At 53.5% G+C, this 17,232-nt stretch overlaps 1 protein-coding gene across 1 annotated transcript in view; it reads right to left on the bottom strand.

Moving 5' to 3' along the window:
• ZFHX3 (zinc finger homeobox 3) overlaps window positions 1–17,232 on the bottom strand; it is a 130,385-nt gene that overhangs the window by 27,112 nt on the left and 86,041 nt on the right. Inside the window, exon 5 of the mRNA XM_036390195.2 lies at window positions 3,246–3,353. Coding sequence (XP_036246088.1) covers window positions 3,246–3,353 — 108 coding nt within the window. The remainder of the gene's footprint in view (window positions 1–3,245; window positions 3,354–17,232) is intronic.

Genomic DNA, 17,232 nt, shown 5'->3' with positions numbered 1-17,232 from the left:
AGCCATGACGAAATAATGTCTAACACTGAGTCATCAGGCACACAGCATCTCCCTGCTCCAGTATGGAGGCACTGCCATCTTCCAGAACCTTCCTGAAACCACAGAGATTTCTGTAAAAATCAAGATCCAATGAGTCCTTCTCATGGGATGGAATTTTCCCCAAGTACATTAAATTGAAAAGTATCACCTAAAAAAATGTTTCTGCTTCACATTATTGCATTTAAAATACAAAGAATGAATCACTGCATTTATTTTGCAGTTGAGACACTTTGACAAGTTTACAGTGAGAACAGGTTTCCCCCTTGGTGCTGACACTAACCCCAGCACAGGCTGCACCTGGACTGTGCCCACTGTCGTGCAGACACTCACCCTGGGCTGGGGCAGGGAGATGGGCAAAGGAGCTCAGTGTCTCATTACAGATCCTGCAAACCTTTAAGAAAGTGGAAGAATTAAATCCCCTGTGCACAGTGAGGAAACCAAAGCACAAAGGGGAGTAAATTGCTGAGGAACATAACGATCAAATTGCAGGTGGTGAGCAGCAAAAAAGTCTGTCCCCCTCCCCTTTCACATGCCCCATCACTGGCTTTCAGCCCACACCTCTCCAGCTCTCCATCTTCACACCTGGCTCAGAGGCTTTTCCTAAGGTCAGCCAGTCCATCCAAAGCAGGACAGAACAAGCCTGCCCTATTTCTGATGGCAGCTCCTCTATAATCTTCTTGAAAGATGTCTGAGGAACCTTCTCAGAAAACCCACTCCAATGCTTAAGACACAGGCTGTACAGGAGGACTGTTAAAAAATTTGTTATCTAACATTAATCTTTCTCCCTTCAATTTAAGCCCCTTGTGTCTTCTTGTCTGCATCCTCAACATGGAGAACAAATAATTTCCTTCCTTTCAGAAACATTTCATGCACAAGACTTATCTTGTCCTCCTCTTTGGTCTTCTTTCAAGTCAAATAAGCTTATTCATTTAATTTTATCCCCCTGACTGATGTTGCACTCTTCTGGGTTTTTCTGGTGTTTGGGCTTTTGGAAATTGCTGCCCAGCCTCCCCAGCACCCCGGCTCAGGAATGGAGATATTTCCAGGACTAATGAAAGCCACCAGTGGTACAGTATTGTCACCTACACTGCTCTGTCTGTGCTTCACTCCAGCCTGTCCTGACAGTGGCACTGAAAGCCTTCCCAAGGAGACACTGACTCCAAACAGGACCTTCTTCACATGAAGGGAAATTGGGTCGTGTTGACATGATTTGTTCTTGACAAATCTGTGTCGACTGTTCCTCATCTCATTATCTTCCCATCAGCACTTACAAACAGTTGTTTGGTCAATTGCCGGGGAAATCTGGGGCAGAGATGGCAGGTGTACAGTTCCCCAGCCACTCCCTCCACCAGGGACAAGCCCCGTGTCTGTCCCTCACTGCACCTCCCTCTCTGCACAGCACCAGAGAGAGCAGCTGGCAGGATTGAGCTGCTCCAGGCACCGTGTCCCAGCAGCCAGGTACAGTGCAGCAAGTCAGGGACAGCATTCAGCATCACAAGTGCTCTGCACCCATCCCCTGGTACCTGGGGGACAGGCTCTCCCCAGGCTGTGCTGCTCTGCTCAGTCAGGGAAAGGCAAAGAAGGTTTCATGTTCTTTAGCTTTATGACACTGTGGTCACAGCCTCTCCTCCAAGGAGAGCTTCCTGGAACTGCTGCTCCCCTCCCTGCCCACAGCTCCACTGGTACCAGGTATGTGTCCCTGCACCCTTCTCTCCTGGGGCTGCCAGGTATAATCGGACCCGGCTTCTGTCCCTTCCCATGTCTGAGCTCCAGCAGGACTGTCAACACAGCCACGTTCCTCGAGGACAAGAGCAGGAGCAAGAGCAAGGTGTGTGCCTCCCTTGCACCCTGGCTGGACAGGAGCTATTGTAACACAATCTGGCTTTAAGCTCAGGGCGTGGTGGTGCATGTTTGGAAGCAGCCTGAGCCCAGCACTGGCCCATCACACACACCAAGCTGTCCCACACCCCATGGGCTCACAGCCTGCTCTGTGTCCTCCCCACACTGCTCCCTTTGCAGACCCCATGGAGCTGTCCCGTTTCTGATCTGCTCCTTGGCTCACCAACACTGGGTTAGGAATTTCACTGGCAAGGTGAAGAAATTAAACCATCCAGATCCAGAGTCTCTGGACAGAAAGGGGTTTAAAAAGTGGGCTCCTCATGTTTCCTTACATATTTTGAGATATAATCTTTGCACACAGATCAGCCTTTTTAAGTGCTTCAGGTTTAGGCAAAGAGCCCTATTTACCCCTGAAGAGATTTAATCAATAAACAAAACTTACATCTGTCTGTGACACTTCACAAAATGGTTGTGCTCAGCATCACACAATCCCACACAATGAACTGAGACTAAAACCCACCTACAGCCAAGCCAAATTGCATTTCCAGGTTAAGAACCAGTATGTGATGGGAAGGAACACACAGAGCAACCTCAGCCCACTCTGAGAGCACAAAGCGCACCAGCCCCCAGGGCCCAGCTTGCTCTCTGCACCACTGGGGACACATCTCCACTGACTGAGGCTGACATGGGCCGGGACTGTAACTGTGGAGGTCAAATAACACATCCCATTTGGGAAGACAATTTAAGACAAAGTATCTTTGTCTGGGGCTCACCAAGAGGCAGCCATGAAGGCAGCAGGAGAGGGCTGCCTGGAAGAAGCTTTTCTAAGGGTTTCTGAGGGTTTCTGAGGCATTGCACTGACCAACACCGAGCCTGCCAACCAAACGGGACCTGGAGCCAGAACTGCTGTGTCCTGGGCCAAGGAAAATCAACGCCACCTTCAGCACCTTGGGCCTGGAGCCAGGCTGGAGAGGGCAGAGAGGAGAGGGGCAGCGAGGACCAGGTGAGGGTGGGAGATGGATGGCCCTCTCCAGGGCGGGACAATCACAGAATCACCAAATGACACGCTCAATCCAACCAGGTGCTGGTGCTGGCAGGAGGGGCTGTGCCCTTGTGCCCTTGTCCCCCTCCTCTCCCACTGTTGATCCCCATTGCCCAGGGCCAGTCCCAGAGCACCACGGCCCAGCCTGACCCACCACAACTCCAGCTACTGAGAGCCTTCACGTGACACTTGTGTCACACTGACACTGCCACGTTGTGCTCAGCTGAAAACGGTTCTGTGGACCACTGTTTTTTCCACCTCCCCTTCCTGGATTTGAAGAAAATGAGGGACCAAACAGCACCTCTGCTAAATCACAGAATCATACCTGTCCATTTACTCTGGTCCTTGTCCCCTGCACTGTCTTGCTCCTTGGCAGGTTCCTCAGCATCACCAGCTGTTTCATTGGGCCCTTCCACATCTTCACTGGGTTCTTCTGAAACAAGAAAAGGAGAAAGTGTGACACAGACATGGAAGGCAGGACAGAACTGGGAGCTGCCAAAGAGTAGGAGCAACAGCAAAGGCTGTGCACAAGCGTTGGGTGGCAGGTCATCAGCATCCCCCAGGGTTCTTCCAGCACACCTGCTCATTGGTCAAGACAGAAACTGAAAGAACTGAGAGATGAAGACAAAACAAACCTCTCCTACTTCTACCCTGGAGCTGCTGAGGGCCCCTGAGGTGTCATGTACAGTGACATGGTTCTCTACACAATAAGGTTCTACCCAGCCACATCAGGGACTACAGAAGCATGAGCGAGTGACCAGAGCCAGCAGCACCTTCAGCCTCATCCTTCCTCCTCATCCCCATCTCAAGCTCTTCAGCCCCAGTGGCAGGGTGCAGAACTGGCCCTGCTCACCAAGATGCCAGAGCCACTGCATCAAATGACATCATCCCTCCTGGCCAGAGCAAGCTCGGAGCGGGTGGCGTGCTGCAGCCCCAGCCCCGACACGAGGCACAGCAGAACTCGCCGGCAGCCTTGCCTGCATCCCAGCACGGGGAGAGCCTGCAAACCCAGGCAGCACCATGCAGGTGCAGAAACATGGAGGAAACACTCAGTGGAGTGCTGAAAGCTCAGAACAGAACATGGGGCACCATGGTCCTGCCCATAATGGGCACAGAGTGTGGGGGGCAGCTCCACTCCAAGGTCAGGTGGGCTCTGGGAGAGAGCTGTGGCTGCCAGACCCCTCCCTTACACCAGGGTGTAACAGCCACGTTATCATCTGCCATCATGGGTATTAACATACAGTCCCTGTAACTGACGGGGGTTACCCCACCACTGGGATAAAAGAAGCACTTTTAGGCCATTATACCCATTTTTGGGCAGGATCGTTTAGAACTTTAACTCACATTGTCTGGTCATGGTAAACCCCATGAACCCATGCAATCCTGAGATTCACCTGCACCACTTAATGGGTTCAAGCACCAACCCCCCTCCTCCTCCTAACAAAAACAGGGCTAGAAATTCAGATTAAAAGTATATATTAGCAGCTTGCAGATACTCAGCAGTGCTGTTTGAGGATATGACAGCCTAAATTGGGAGTGAGAGGGGAGATGGGTGGCAGTGCTGACAAAGGCATCCAACATGTAGAAAGACACATATCACTGGTGGAGGGGTGAGATGGGCAGTCTGCCATGTGAGCTGAGCGCTCAGGTTTGCTGGGAGAAGGGCTGTGAAACCAGCAGTTGGGTTCACATTCCAGAAATTAAAATTCCAATCTTTTTTCCACTCTAGGGAAAAAACACAACAAACCATCCCCACCCCAACCCCACCACCCTGGTGCCTTCAAACCACTTCACACAGGGCAAGGGTGTCCCTTCAGCTGGGGCAGCTGCTGCGGGAGCAGATTTTAGCTGGTTTTATTAAAAACGTTTGGTAATGGGTTCCTATATTTAATTTAAATCATCATTTTAACCATTCTTGGCTGGCTCAGGTGCTCCGAGGCCCCCTGGACAGCGTGCCCATGGGCCACAGCCCATCACCAGTGCCCTGAGAGAGCCCCCAGCCCAGAGCCCCCAGCCCAGAGCCCCAGCCCAGAGCCCCCAGCCCAGAGCCCCCCAGCCCAGAGCCCCCCAGCCCAGAGCCCCCAGCCCAGAGCCCCAGCCCAGAGCCCCCAGCCCAGAGCCCCAGCCCAGAGCCCCCAGCCCAGAGCCCCCAGCCCAGAGCCCCAGCCCAGAGCCCCCAGCCCCAGATCCCGGCCTGGCTGCACAACAAAGGGCTCCTGGTGCAGCGGCACTCCCAGCTGCGACCCGGAGGTGTCAGCATCGGCATGGGAGGAAGAGGAAGGGCGAGCCAGGCTCAGCCGCTGTCTGGGCTCTAACCTGAGCATGTGGAAATAATACGTGTCTTCCAGTGTGCTGTCTGGTTCGAGGGGAATAAAATAGGACATTCATAAGCAGTTACACCATCTGTCTTTATACCATCATCATCATCAACAAGGGAAAAAATAGCTCTTTAAAATGGATGAAAGCCCAGGCTGACAGTAACCGGAAAAATGTGAGCTATGAATACCAATAACGGGAGAAAATGATTAAAAAACAAGGCTACAAACAGCAAGTCCCCAACATGGCTGGGGCTGCAGCTCCTCACGTCCATCCACCAGCAGCCTGGACCGAGCCCCCACATCCCTGGCAGTGAGCACCCCACAGTCGGGCACCAGGAACGGAGCTCTGTGGACACAAACTGCTCCTGCCCCAACACCCTCGGCCAGGCAGAGGGCAGGGAGCAGATCCAGCTGCACTCCCTCCTCCTGCTCCACCCTGAGCTTTTTTCTGAAAAGCAGTTTTTCTAAAGCAGGATGGGAAGGGAGCAGAGTCTAAGACATGTACCCAGGGAGACTCTGAACCAGCTTGGGTAGGTCCTGTCCCATCCCTGCTCAGCCCCTTGCTGCCAGGGCCTCTGGCACAGATCCCTGGGAAGGGGGAGGCGCTGACTCCATCTCCTCGTGATCCCCTTCCAGCAGAGCCCTCTGGAAGGCCCAGGCTGCTCTGCTCACCGTGCCCAGTCTGGCACAGCCACCCAGGGACGCTGGGGACAGCCACCCCAGCCAAGCTGGCTCTGCGTGCTGAGCGGGCTCTGGCCTGCTGAGAACCCGCCTCCAGCACCCACAGCTGTGCCTGACCCAGCCTCCACCCCACAGGCCTCAGCACTGACAGGAAAAGCAGCCAAGGCCCTGCTCCTGAAAGCTCCGTGCCCACGCTCTCTGAGCCAGCGGCTGAGCCACAGCGGCTGCTCCATGGTCTGGAAAGCCAAGACCTGTGTGAAGGCACCATCCACCAATCCGTCCATCCACCAATCCACCCATCCACCAATCCATCCGTCCATCCATCATCCATCCATCATCCATCCATCCATCTACCAATCCACCCATCCACCAATCCATCCGTCCATCCATCATCCATCCATCCATCCATCCATCCATCCATCCATCCATCCATCCATCCATGCATCCATGCATCCATCCATCATCCATCCATCCATCCACCAATCCATCCATCCACCAATCCATCCGTCCATCCATCCATCCATCCATCCATGCATCCATCCACCAATCCATCCATCCATCCATCCATCCACCCACCCACCCACCAATCCATCCATCCATCCATCCATCCATCCATGCATCCATGCATCCATCCATCCACCCACCCACCCACCAATCCATCCATCCATCCACCCACCATCCATCCATCCCTGTACTCCTTGGGGCATCCCTCTCTGAGGACAGGCTGGCAGCAGTCTGGTAGGGAAAGGTCTGCTCCTCCCCTCAATCCACCACAAGGAGCTTCCACTGCCACTGCAGACTGCACCGAGCAGAGCCCACCACCACCCTCATGACATGGCCCACAGGACCCACCTGCACAGAGTGCAGACCACGCCAAGAGCGGCTCCTGAGGCTGAACAAGCAGTGGTCAGCAAGATGTAGGGAACTTACTTCCAAACCACCACGACCTTTTCACCAGCACCTGACCCCTCCTCCCCAAAGCTGCACATTCTGTTTGGACTTCAGAGGTGCAAGAGCTGCTGCTGTGGGATTTGTATGGGGGATCATGTCCCTGGGAAATCCAAACAACACACACTGTGCACAGGTTGCCATGCCAGAGCTCCCTGAGTCCACGGTGGTGTATCAATAACTTTTAAAAGGAATTTTCCCACTGCTAGGGCTCAGGGCAACACTGAGAGCAAGAAGTGCTGCCCCTGGAGCCAAAGGAGCTGGTCTTCCATCTCAATCCACCTGCCCCACACAAAATCCTAGGCAGAGTCTTTGCTTCCTTCATGAATAAATCATTTTAGAGAGCAGTATTTCCTTTTAATTTAAAATTAAACCATTCACTAAGCAGGGGGGGAGGGAGGAGGGGGAAGAGCAGGAGAAGAGTCTGGAAAATCACAAGTATCTGACTTCTGCAGAGGTCAGGGAACCTCTGACTCAGTCACACACCAATATGTACCCAAACTGCACAGGATCACAGCACTGAGGTCTGTCCCTTCCCAGACCCAGGAAGTTTGAGAGCTGGAGAAGTCGGCAAATGCTGATGGGATCCAGACCAGCTTGAACAGCTCGACCTCTCACCTCCTCTTCTCCCAGCCAGGTTTTCCTTAACAAACCCAGATCTCTTATCCGAGGGGATAAAGGGCATTTCTGGGGTGGCGAAAATGCAGGCATGGGAAAGAGCGTGCGCTGCCTCTCCACCCTCCGGCAGGCTGAGAGCTGAGAAACATTAGCTGTCATGAACCACAATCAAATCAGGTTTGAAATATTTAGCAGTGGCTTGGAAAATGTGGCGGTGCAGCTCTGACAGGCGAGATGTGCAGACACCCATTTTCCATTATAATGGAAATATCAAGCCTGTTCTGAATATGTATAACCTAGAAAAATGTATTGATTTTTCATTCGGCATTAAAAAAATGAAATACCCTGCAGCTGTCAAAAGCCTTTTGTTAAAAGCTCATCTTTCCTGGAATGAGGGTTACCAGAAACAAGTTTTAATTGTACACAGGGTCTCTCCTTTGGAACAAAAAGAATCTGTGATGCTCCCTTTTTCAGGATAAGTAGCCAAAAAAGCCGACAGAAAGACAGGCCTGAGCCCTGGCTGCTGGCTGCACACCACGGCTGTCGGGGAGGCGAGGGCTGGTTGAGCCAGGCTCAACAGCGCCTGACCCACAGCCATAAACCTGACCCACAGCCCAGCTGCTGTCACTGGATAAACCCGACCCACAGCCATAAACCTGACCCACAGTCCAGCTGCTGTCACTGGATAAACCTGACCCACAGCCCAGCTGCTGTCACTGGTGTACACCTGACCCACAGCCCAGCTGCTGTCACTGGATAAACCTGACCCACAGCCATAAACCTGACCCACAGCCCAGCTGCTGTCACTGGATAAACCTGACCCACAGCCCAGCTGCTGTCACTGGTGTACACCTGACCCACAGCCATAAACCTGACCCACAGCCCAGCTGCTGTCACTGGATAAACCTGACCCACAGCCCAGCTGCTGTCACTGGTGTACACCTGACCCACAGCCATAAACCTGACCCACAGCCCAGCTGCTGTCACTGGATAAACCTGACCCACAGCCCAGCTGCTGTCACTGGTGTACACCTGACCCACAGCCCAGCTGCTGTCACTGGATAAACCTGACCCACAGCCATAAACCTGACCCACAGCCCAGCTGCTGTCACTGGATAAACCTGACCCACAGCCATAAACCTGACCCACAGCCCAGCTGCTGTCACTGGATAAACCTGACCCACAGCCATAAACCAGACCCACAGCCCAGCTGCTGTCACTGGTGTACACCTGACCCACAGCCATAAACCTGACCCACAGCCCAGCTGCTGTCACTGGTGTACACCTGACCCACAGCCCAACTGCTGTCACTGGTGTACACCTGACCCACAGCCATAAACCTGACCCACAGCCCAGCTGCTGTCACTGGTGTACACCTGACCCACAGCCCAACTGCTGTCACTGGTGTACACCTGACCCACAGCCATAAACCTGACCCACAGCCCAGCTGCTGTCACTGGTGTACACCTGACCCACAGCCCAACTGCTGTCACTGGTGTACACCTGACCCACAGCCATAAACCTGACCCACAGCCCAGCTGCTGTCACTGGTGTACACCTGACCCACAGCCCAACTGCTGTCACTGGATAAACCTGACCCACAACCATAAACCTGACCCACAGCCCAGCTGCTGTCACTGGATAAACCTGACCCACAGCCATAAACCTGACCCACAGCCATAAACCTGACCCACAGCCCAGCTGCTGTCAGTGGATAAACCTGACCCACAGCCCAGCTGCTGTCACTGGTGTACACCTGACCCACAGCCCAGCTGCTGTCACTGGATAAACCTGACCCACAGCCATAAACCTGACCCACAGCCCAGCTGCTGTCACTGGATAAACCTGACCCACAGCCATAAACCTGACCCACAGCCCAGCTGCTGTCACTGGATAAACCTGACCCACAGCCATAAACCTGACCCACAGCCCAGCTGCTGTCACTGGTGTACACCTGACCCACAGCCCAGCTGCTGTCAGTGGTGTAAACCCAAGCCCCCCCGGCCCTGTGTAGAGAGGTTTGGGTCCATATGGAGGAGGAGGAGGAGGAGGGAGGTCCATAGTGGGTCGATGCCCTCCTGCCTCCTGGAAGCCCAGGACCAGCTCAGCTGCCCCGAGCTGTGCCAGGTCACCGTGCAGGGCCTGGTGCAGCTGGGTCAGGGAGGGTCACCAGGAGGCTCAGGGAGGGCAGTCCCAGCTCACAGCACACCCTGGGCCCAGCACACTCTGCTGTGCTCACAGAGCAGAGATGGAGCCCAGATGGGGGGCTGACCTCAGCTCCCACTCAGGATGCAGGCATGGGCTGCAACTCCATCTGTGCCAGCTCCTAATGGGATTACTCTACATCAGCTTGTTCATTCCTACTGTTTCCTGAAAGGAAAAGCAGGACTCCCAGCAGTGCAAAGGCAGCACTAAGCAAGGTTACCGAGAGGAATGCCACAGAGCTCCATCCTGGATGCAAAGCTGGTGAATGAGTCCCACCTGACAAAGGGCTGCAGGAAGACAATAAAATACTACATGTACCTTGGTTTAATGAACTTATTTCCCAGACAGCTCCACTCCAGAGCATGGCCAGAGCATCTCTGCTGCTTTCACTGACAAACACAAACTGCTGACTGTGGCACGCTCAGCTGACATGGACATCAGAGAGTCACAGAATTATTTTGGCTTGGGAAGGACCTTCAGCACCATTTTGTTCCAAACCCCTGACATAAGCAGGGACACCTTCCACTAGACCAGGTTGCTCCAAACCCATCAAACCTGGCCTTGAACACAGCCAGGGATGGAGCATGCACAACCAAGAATCCCTACCCTGGGAGAACATCACCATTCTCCCACTCCCTGGCAACAAGGCTGTCCATGTTTTTGCAAACTGGGCTATATTTTAAGCCAGTGAAACCCAACAGGGACTTACCCCCTTTAATTTCAGTAGGACTAGAAAGGTTGCTGTTATTTTCACACATGAAACATAAAAAAAAAGGCAAATTCCTTGAGCATATTTGTAGTGGAGCGTGATGTGATTGTGTTGTCATTTATGGGAAATAATCGCAAGCCCATCTCTCCCTTTCCCCCCATTTTCCAGTCCAAATAACCATGAAAAATTACACTTCAATGTCAGGAGGACAACAAAGGAGGGGCTTTCTCCTGCGGCTTGACGGCTTTTCAGCTTCCCCTTTCTTGGACAAAAACTACCTTCAATTCTGTTTCATTTTAAATGTGATCTAACAAATGCATCTTGACAAGTTCCTTTCTCTTTTTCTTTTAAACAGTATTTTGCACAGTTTAACCTAGCTCCAAACTGGAATCAGCTGGAAAGGAGATGCATGCAAAAACACAAACACAGATCAAAGAGCAAAACAAAAGAGGCCATCTCCAGGTCCAGGTCTGCAGGGAGAGGACAGAGCAGTCCCCACCCAGAGACCTGCAGGACAAGGGCCCAGAGACAATGGGACCCGTGGGAGGAAGAAGATGGAGGAGCTGGATGGCAGAGGTGACAGGGCAGGGGCACAGGAAAGGTGCCCTGTGGACGGGTGCCCAGCCCCTCTCTGTGATGGAAGACAAGCCCAGCCTTCTGCTAAACACACCTGGTGGAACTACTCGAGCAGAGGGCAGCTTCTGTACAATCATGGAACCGTTTGGGTTGGAAAAGCCCTCTAAGACCACTGAGTCCCACTGCTCCTCCAGCACTGTCAGGGCTTCCACTGACCCGCATCCCCAGGTACCACATCCACATGGGTTTTAAATCCTGCCAGAGATGGCAACTCTATCCCTGCCCTGGACAGACTGTGCCAGGGCTGGACAGCCCTCTCCAAGAAGGAATTTTCCCAACACACGAGCTAAACCTCCCCTGGCACAACTTGAGGCCGTCTCCCCTTATCCTGTTACATGTTCCTTGGGACGAGAGCAGTGCAGGCCCTCACCAGACTGTGCCAGTAGAGCAAGAGGTGCTTTCTGCTCACTGGGAATACAGGCTCACTTCAGAAAAGCTGTGGAGATCCACAAACAAACCAGCGCTGATGCCAAGCTGAAGTTAATAGCCAACTTTAGCAACATCACAGCAAGGTACATCTTGAGAACACTGTAACTATAACAAAAATGAGCTGTAATTAATTCATGCTTAGCCTTAGGGACTGAATATGCACAGGAGAGCTCCCAACAACCTTAACCCATCATCCTCCCAAACCACACTTAAATGAAACACTAAAATGTCCTCTTTCTGGGTTTTTGGTTTTTTTAAAATATACAATTCCTACTCTGTTCTCCCTCTCCATGGTATTGCTCCAAGGAAAAGTTAATTAATGTCTTGCTGACCCTCTTTCTCCCCTCCCCAACTGTTTCCCAATCTCAGCACATCTGGAGTTCTTTTAAGCTCAGCTAAAAACTTGGGAAAGCCATAATTGCAGTGCCCAGGTTTATGAACCACTGAAATATCCCAGCAGAGATAGAACACAAGTATCCCCCCAGACCACAAGTTCCCAACACAGACATGGGGCAGTGGAGCAGAGTGGTGGGGCTGATCCAGGGCAGGGGAGCAAGGGACTTCAGAGCTGGGGGCCGAGCATGGCAGGAGCCCCAAGGAGGACAGGGCGCATACACCCAGCAGGATGCACAGACACTTTGGTGCCACAAGGGCAATACCTGGGCAGGTTCACCAGGCAGCAAAAAAGGCCTGGTAGAGCTGCAGTCCCACAGTTTTTGGTGTGAATGGCCACGGACTCATTTCACTGCAGAAGAACAGAGGCCATGGCAGCAAAGCAGTCCCTCGAAGACACAGCCCCACTTCCAAGTCCAGGGAGTCTTCACTCCCATGCCACTGCCAGCACCCTGAGAGCCCTCCCAGAGCAAACACCACTTGGGTTGGAGCACAGAAGGGAGCAGGTAACACAGGCGAGCTCTTGTATGCACAACAAACAGCTGCTGAGGAGAGCGGGGAGGGCAGGCAGCCCCGGCTCTGCAGCCAAGGAGCTGCGCTTGGGGGGTCCCACAGCACCCTGCAGGGCAGGGGTGGCCACAGCCTGCCCTGGCTCGCTAACCCGCCCCGGGGCTGCGTTAGTGCCACTGGCACAACGTCAGGAATTGCTCTTCCCCTTGCACTAACGAGCTTGCAGCAGCAGCGGCTGCAGCTCCTGGAGCCAGCAGCCCCTTTCCTGCACCTCTCCCGGCTTCGGGTAATTGAGAGTGACTGCAATTCCAGCGCTGGCTCTGCAGCACTCAGCTGCACCGGCAGGGCAGGGGTGCCAAGTGAAGCCTTTCCACTCGCTCCCCACCCACTCACGGGGCAGCCCGTCCATGCCTGAGAACAGCAACACCACAGGGGCTGAGAGCAGCCAGGGGAGCCGAGCCGAGCCGAGCCGAGCCGAGCCGAGCCCAGCCGAGCCGAGCCGAGCCGAGCCGAGCCGAGCCGAGCCGAGCCGAGCCCAGCCCAGCTCAGCCCAGCCCAGCCCAGCCCAGCTCAGCCCAGCCCAGCCCAGCCCAGCCCAGCCGAGCCCAGCCCAGCCCAGCTCAGCCCAGCCCAGCTCAGCTCAGCCCAGCTCAGCCCAGCCCAGCTCAGCTCAGCCCAGCCCAGCCCAGCCCAGCCCAGCTCAGCCCAGCCCAGCCCAGCCCAGCTCAGCTCAGCCCAGCTCAGCTCAGCTCAGCCCAGCCCAGCCCTGCTGACCCTGGACTCCTTTTGTTTTCCTTTTAATTTAAACCAACAGATGGGTTTCTTTTCAAGGAAACTATACCTTCATTCTTATTTCTTTTGCATCATCACAAAACCCTTCCCCTGTGACGCCCACGTCTCCTGACACACTGGGGAAGGATCTTCCACCTCTCATCATATCTCAGGTAGCAACGGAGAATGGCTGCTCCAGCTCCCAAGTGAAACAGAGGATCAAGAAAAAGGGAAGAGCACAGAGCAGCTCCCAATGAGACATGTGATGGTACTGATGGCTCTCAAGCTGCCAGCCTGCGGCCAAGCAGGGAGGCAGAACCAGGTGGGCCATGCCAGGGGACTGGGAGGACAGAACCTTTCAGCCTCCCTGGGATGGTGCCTGGGCTCTGCAGCCCCCGAGCCTGGCCCTGGGATGGTGCCTGGGCTCTGCAGTCTCTGAGCTGGCCCTGGGATGGTGCCTGGGCTCTGCAGGCCCTGAGCCTGGCCCTGGGATGGTGCCTGGGCTCTGCAGTCCCGAGCCTGGCCCTGGGATGGTGCCTGGGCTCTGCAGTCCCTGAGCTGGCCCTGGGATGGTGCCTGGGCTCTGCAGCCCCTGAGCTGGCTCCTTCCCACTAACAAGGGCAGGTCAGGTGCTCTGGGGACTGGATCCACTCCTGGAACCTGGAGCAAGGCGCATGCACAGGTGGTGACTCCAGCAGAGGCCTGTGATAGGAATTTATTTCCCTCAATTACGGGCGCCTGTCCCCAGCCCCAGTTCATCAGCGCAGCAGAGCCAGTCAATGAAAGCCCTAACGCGCTAATCAGATGCACAGCGACTTCCTGCAGCCGCCGGCTGCTCCGAGAATCACTGACAACTCTGAGATCTGGGCTTCCATCCAGTCCTGCCCCTCTCTGCTCCCTGGGCTCTGTCCATGGCCAGGCCAGAGGTGGTTCCCCTGCTGGTCCGAGGCGCTGCCTTGCGCTGCACACGTGTGTGGAGGGGCAGGCAGTGGAGCCCCTCTCCAAATGTTTTATCTCCATGCTCACAGGAATGAATCCCTCCTTGCTTCCAAGGATGAGTTACAGATTCTCAGATTAAGATTTTAGGATTTTTGTTGAGTTTGATATAAATATTTATTCCCTTCAGCCCAAAACCATTCTGAAATAACTGGTGAATGCCCTGAGCAGAGAGAGAAGGGTCTAAATACCGCCCTCACAGAGCAAACGTAAAACAAAAATGCCAGGGAAAAATCACTGCTGAGTTCCCTTTGGGTGTCCTCAGAAAAAGAGCACCTCTGCTTTTGGAAACCTCTATTGAAAGTGCCAGGCTGCACGTGGCAGGTGCAGAGGGAGGGCTGTGTGCCCAGGACAGGGTGATGTCCCCTGCTCTCTGGGATGCCTCTGGGCTGCGGCCATTTGGTTTAAAATAAGCAAACAAACATCCCATCCCCTCCTTCCCCGAGCACAGGGAGCCACAGGCACAGGCTGCGAGCTCCGTGCTGTGCCCCCAGCCTGGCACAATCCATCTCTGCCCCAGCAGCTCCACGGAGGCCGGGCAGCAGGAAGGCACAGGGACACTCCCTGCAGCCTGCTGAGAGAGCATCGATCCAACACACACTTGGTGCCTTCAAAGTTGTTTATGATCAATATGCAAATTGCCCACGACATTGATCTGGTATTAATTTTCAATTAGGGAATCCACAAGGGGTCTCCCAGGGTCAATATCCAACAATCCAAGGTAACTCCACAGTGGAGCCTGTGGGACTGATGCTGCCCAGGGCCTGGGGCTGCTCCTGCACCTCCTGTCCTGATACCTATGGACAGCCCTGATGCCACAGTGGTGCTGGCACTCGGGCAAGCCCCTGGCAAGTGGATTTAGGCAGCAGCCTTCAACCTACAGGCTGTGTTACCTGTGTCAGCATGGTTACAGGTACTGGTGGTGTGGGGAAGCCCAGTGCAGGGCTGTGCACAGCAGCACCTGCAGTCAGTGGCGGATCGAGGGGCTCCAGCAGCTTCCCAGGGGCAGAGCAAGAACCCAAATGCTGCCTTACACCACGGAACACAACTTACAGAAACCTGTGCATCTCTAAAAACATATAAGAAGCGTGAAAGGTGCCTGTGTGTTACACAAAGGTTACAAAAAGTGAAAGTAATAACTGAAAGTGCCTTGAAAATCTAGAGCAGCATGCCCCTTCCCAGCCCTGTGACCTAAGCCACGAGCCACCCTGCCAGCTCCCTCGCCCTGGGAGGCCCAGAGTGAGCTAGCTGCTGCTCCAAGCCCCGTGGTGGCACTGGGAAGGGTGTCCCCTCCCCAGCAGAGGTGATGAAGTCTCCTTTGTGCAGGGGAGGTGATGTCCCCGGTGCACCAGCCGGCCTGTGCCACCCACGGCTCCACCGCTCACTGTGCTAACCAGCACATTAGCTACCCAGGCTAATTGGTTTATGGATAACATTAATTACCATGTTGCTCATTAATGGATGAAATCTTTATTGGTTCCATTGATCAGCGGGACTTGTTAGCCGGCCTCCTAACCAATGGCGGATGTAACAAGCTCTCTTATTGGCATATCAATTAATGCAATCAATTTCTGGCCAGCGGCTGCCATTCGCTTCCCTGCTTGTTAGACTGGGGGAGACAGAGTCATGTCAAGTAAGCATTTATTTAAAGGGTTTCTAATTCTTCTTGAGCTGACTTCCCAGCAGGCTTTCTGCCACACAAGGGTTTTCTGCCTCCAGAGACCTTCCCCTTTCCTCCCCTGCAGAATCAGATCTATGACAGTCCCTGCAAACTGAATCATTTCTGTGAAAATATTTATCCAGTCTGGCGAGTAGGAACAGCCACAGCCAGAGGTATGGGATTGACAAGTCAGACTGTGCAACTATCCCAGTTTAACACACTGGGGAGATTGGCAGAAGCACAAACCTGCTCCCCAAGGACAGATGGGCTCACCAGCCATGCTGCAAAGCCTTCCTGCACATGGACTGATGCTAATTCCAGGGTCAGTTCCCCAAATTAGCATAATTTTGTTAGGGAACAACAAGCCTGGATACTTCTGCCCTATCCCACCTCCCAGAGCAAACACAGACCATGTCACATGAGGCTGCACCCACATCCCAGGCGGTGCTTGCAGCCACTTGCTCTGCCTCAGCCTGGAAAAGGAGAGCAGGATCACACTGCCCATGGGAGGAATCAACTGGAAAACCCATGGAGAAATGCCACGGACTTCTGTGAGCCTGGCAGCCTTGGCAGACCAGTGCTGCCTTCCTGAGCAGGGCGGCAGAGAGCACAGAGCTGCTTGTGGCATGACAAGGACTCAGAGATCTGAGCCACTGCCCCCATGAGCAAGAAGGGGCTTGCAGGAACTGGACAGGCGGCCGCTGAGGCTCACAAGGAATAAGAGCCCCTGTTTTAATTCCCAGATGCCTGCCCTATTTTCTTTTGGGGTATTGGCAGAGTTTGTGCACAAAGAGCTCCAATCCCATCCTACTGGGCTGAGGTTCCCCTGCTGGCAAGAGGCCCCACGTACCCACAGCAATTCCTCCTGGCCTGAGCCCCTCTCCGGATCTTCACCCAGGTCACTGTGGCAAAGATCTTCCCCACCAAACACAATAATAAATCAAACTTTATCAGAGCAGAACTATGAATCTGTGAAGACTCCAATAATTTCAAGCCATGGGAATAACACCACAAAAGTACTTTTTAAACTAATTACTCAGATTCTGAAGTGCTGCCCTAATGAGCCTTCCTTCTGCCCAGAACTTGCTAAGAGAAAAAAAAAAAATCTACCTTCAGTACAGTAATTACTGCTTTCCCCTTCAAACTTCTAACTGGAGATCAATGCTGCATTTTAAGACTCATTGATTTACAATTAGCCTGGCTTTCCTGCTAAAGTGTTTTTAAAGCAGAGTTTACTTTTATTTTATTTTGAAATCTCGAAGATCTGGTTCTTAGATTTTACATCCTCATGAGAGGTGTGCTGGGAGCTCATAGGGAGGCAGGCACACATCGGAACAAGAAAAGAAAACAGGCTTTGTTATGCTGAGATTAGAAATAAGAGACTGAAATATTTAAGGGATAAACATGAAAAAAGAAGAAGGAGGAAAAGAAACAAAGC

The sequence above is a fragment of the Molothrus ater genome, chromosome 12 (assembly GCF_012460135.2).
Source record: "Molothrus ater isolate BHLD 08-10-18 breed brown headed cowbird chromosome 12, BPBGC_Mater_1.1, whole genome shotgun sequence".
Lineage (NCBI taxonomy): Eukaryota > Metazoa > Chordata > Aves > Passeriformes > Icteridae > Molothrus > Molothrus ater.
The sequence above is the reverse complement of the archived record's forward strand: the minus strand, read 5'-3'. Positions and strand labels throughout refer to the sequence as shown.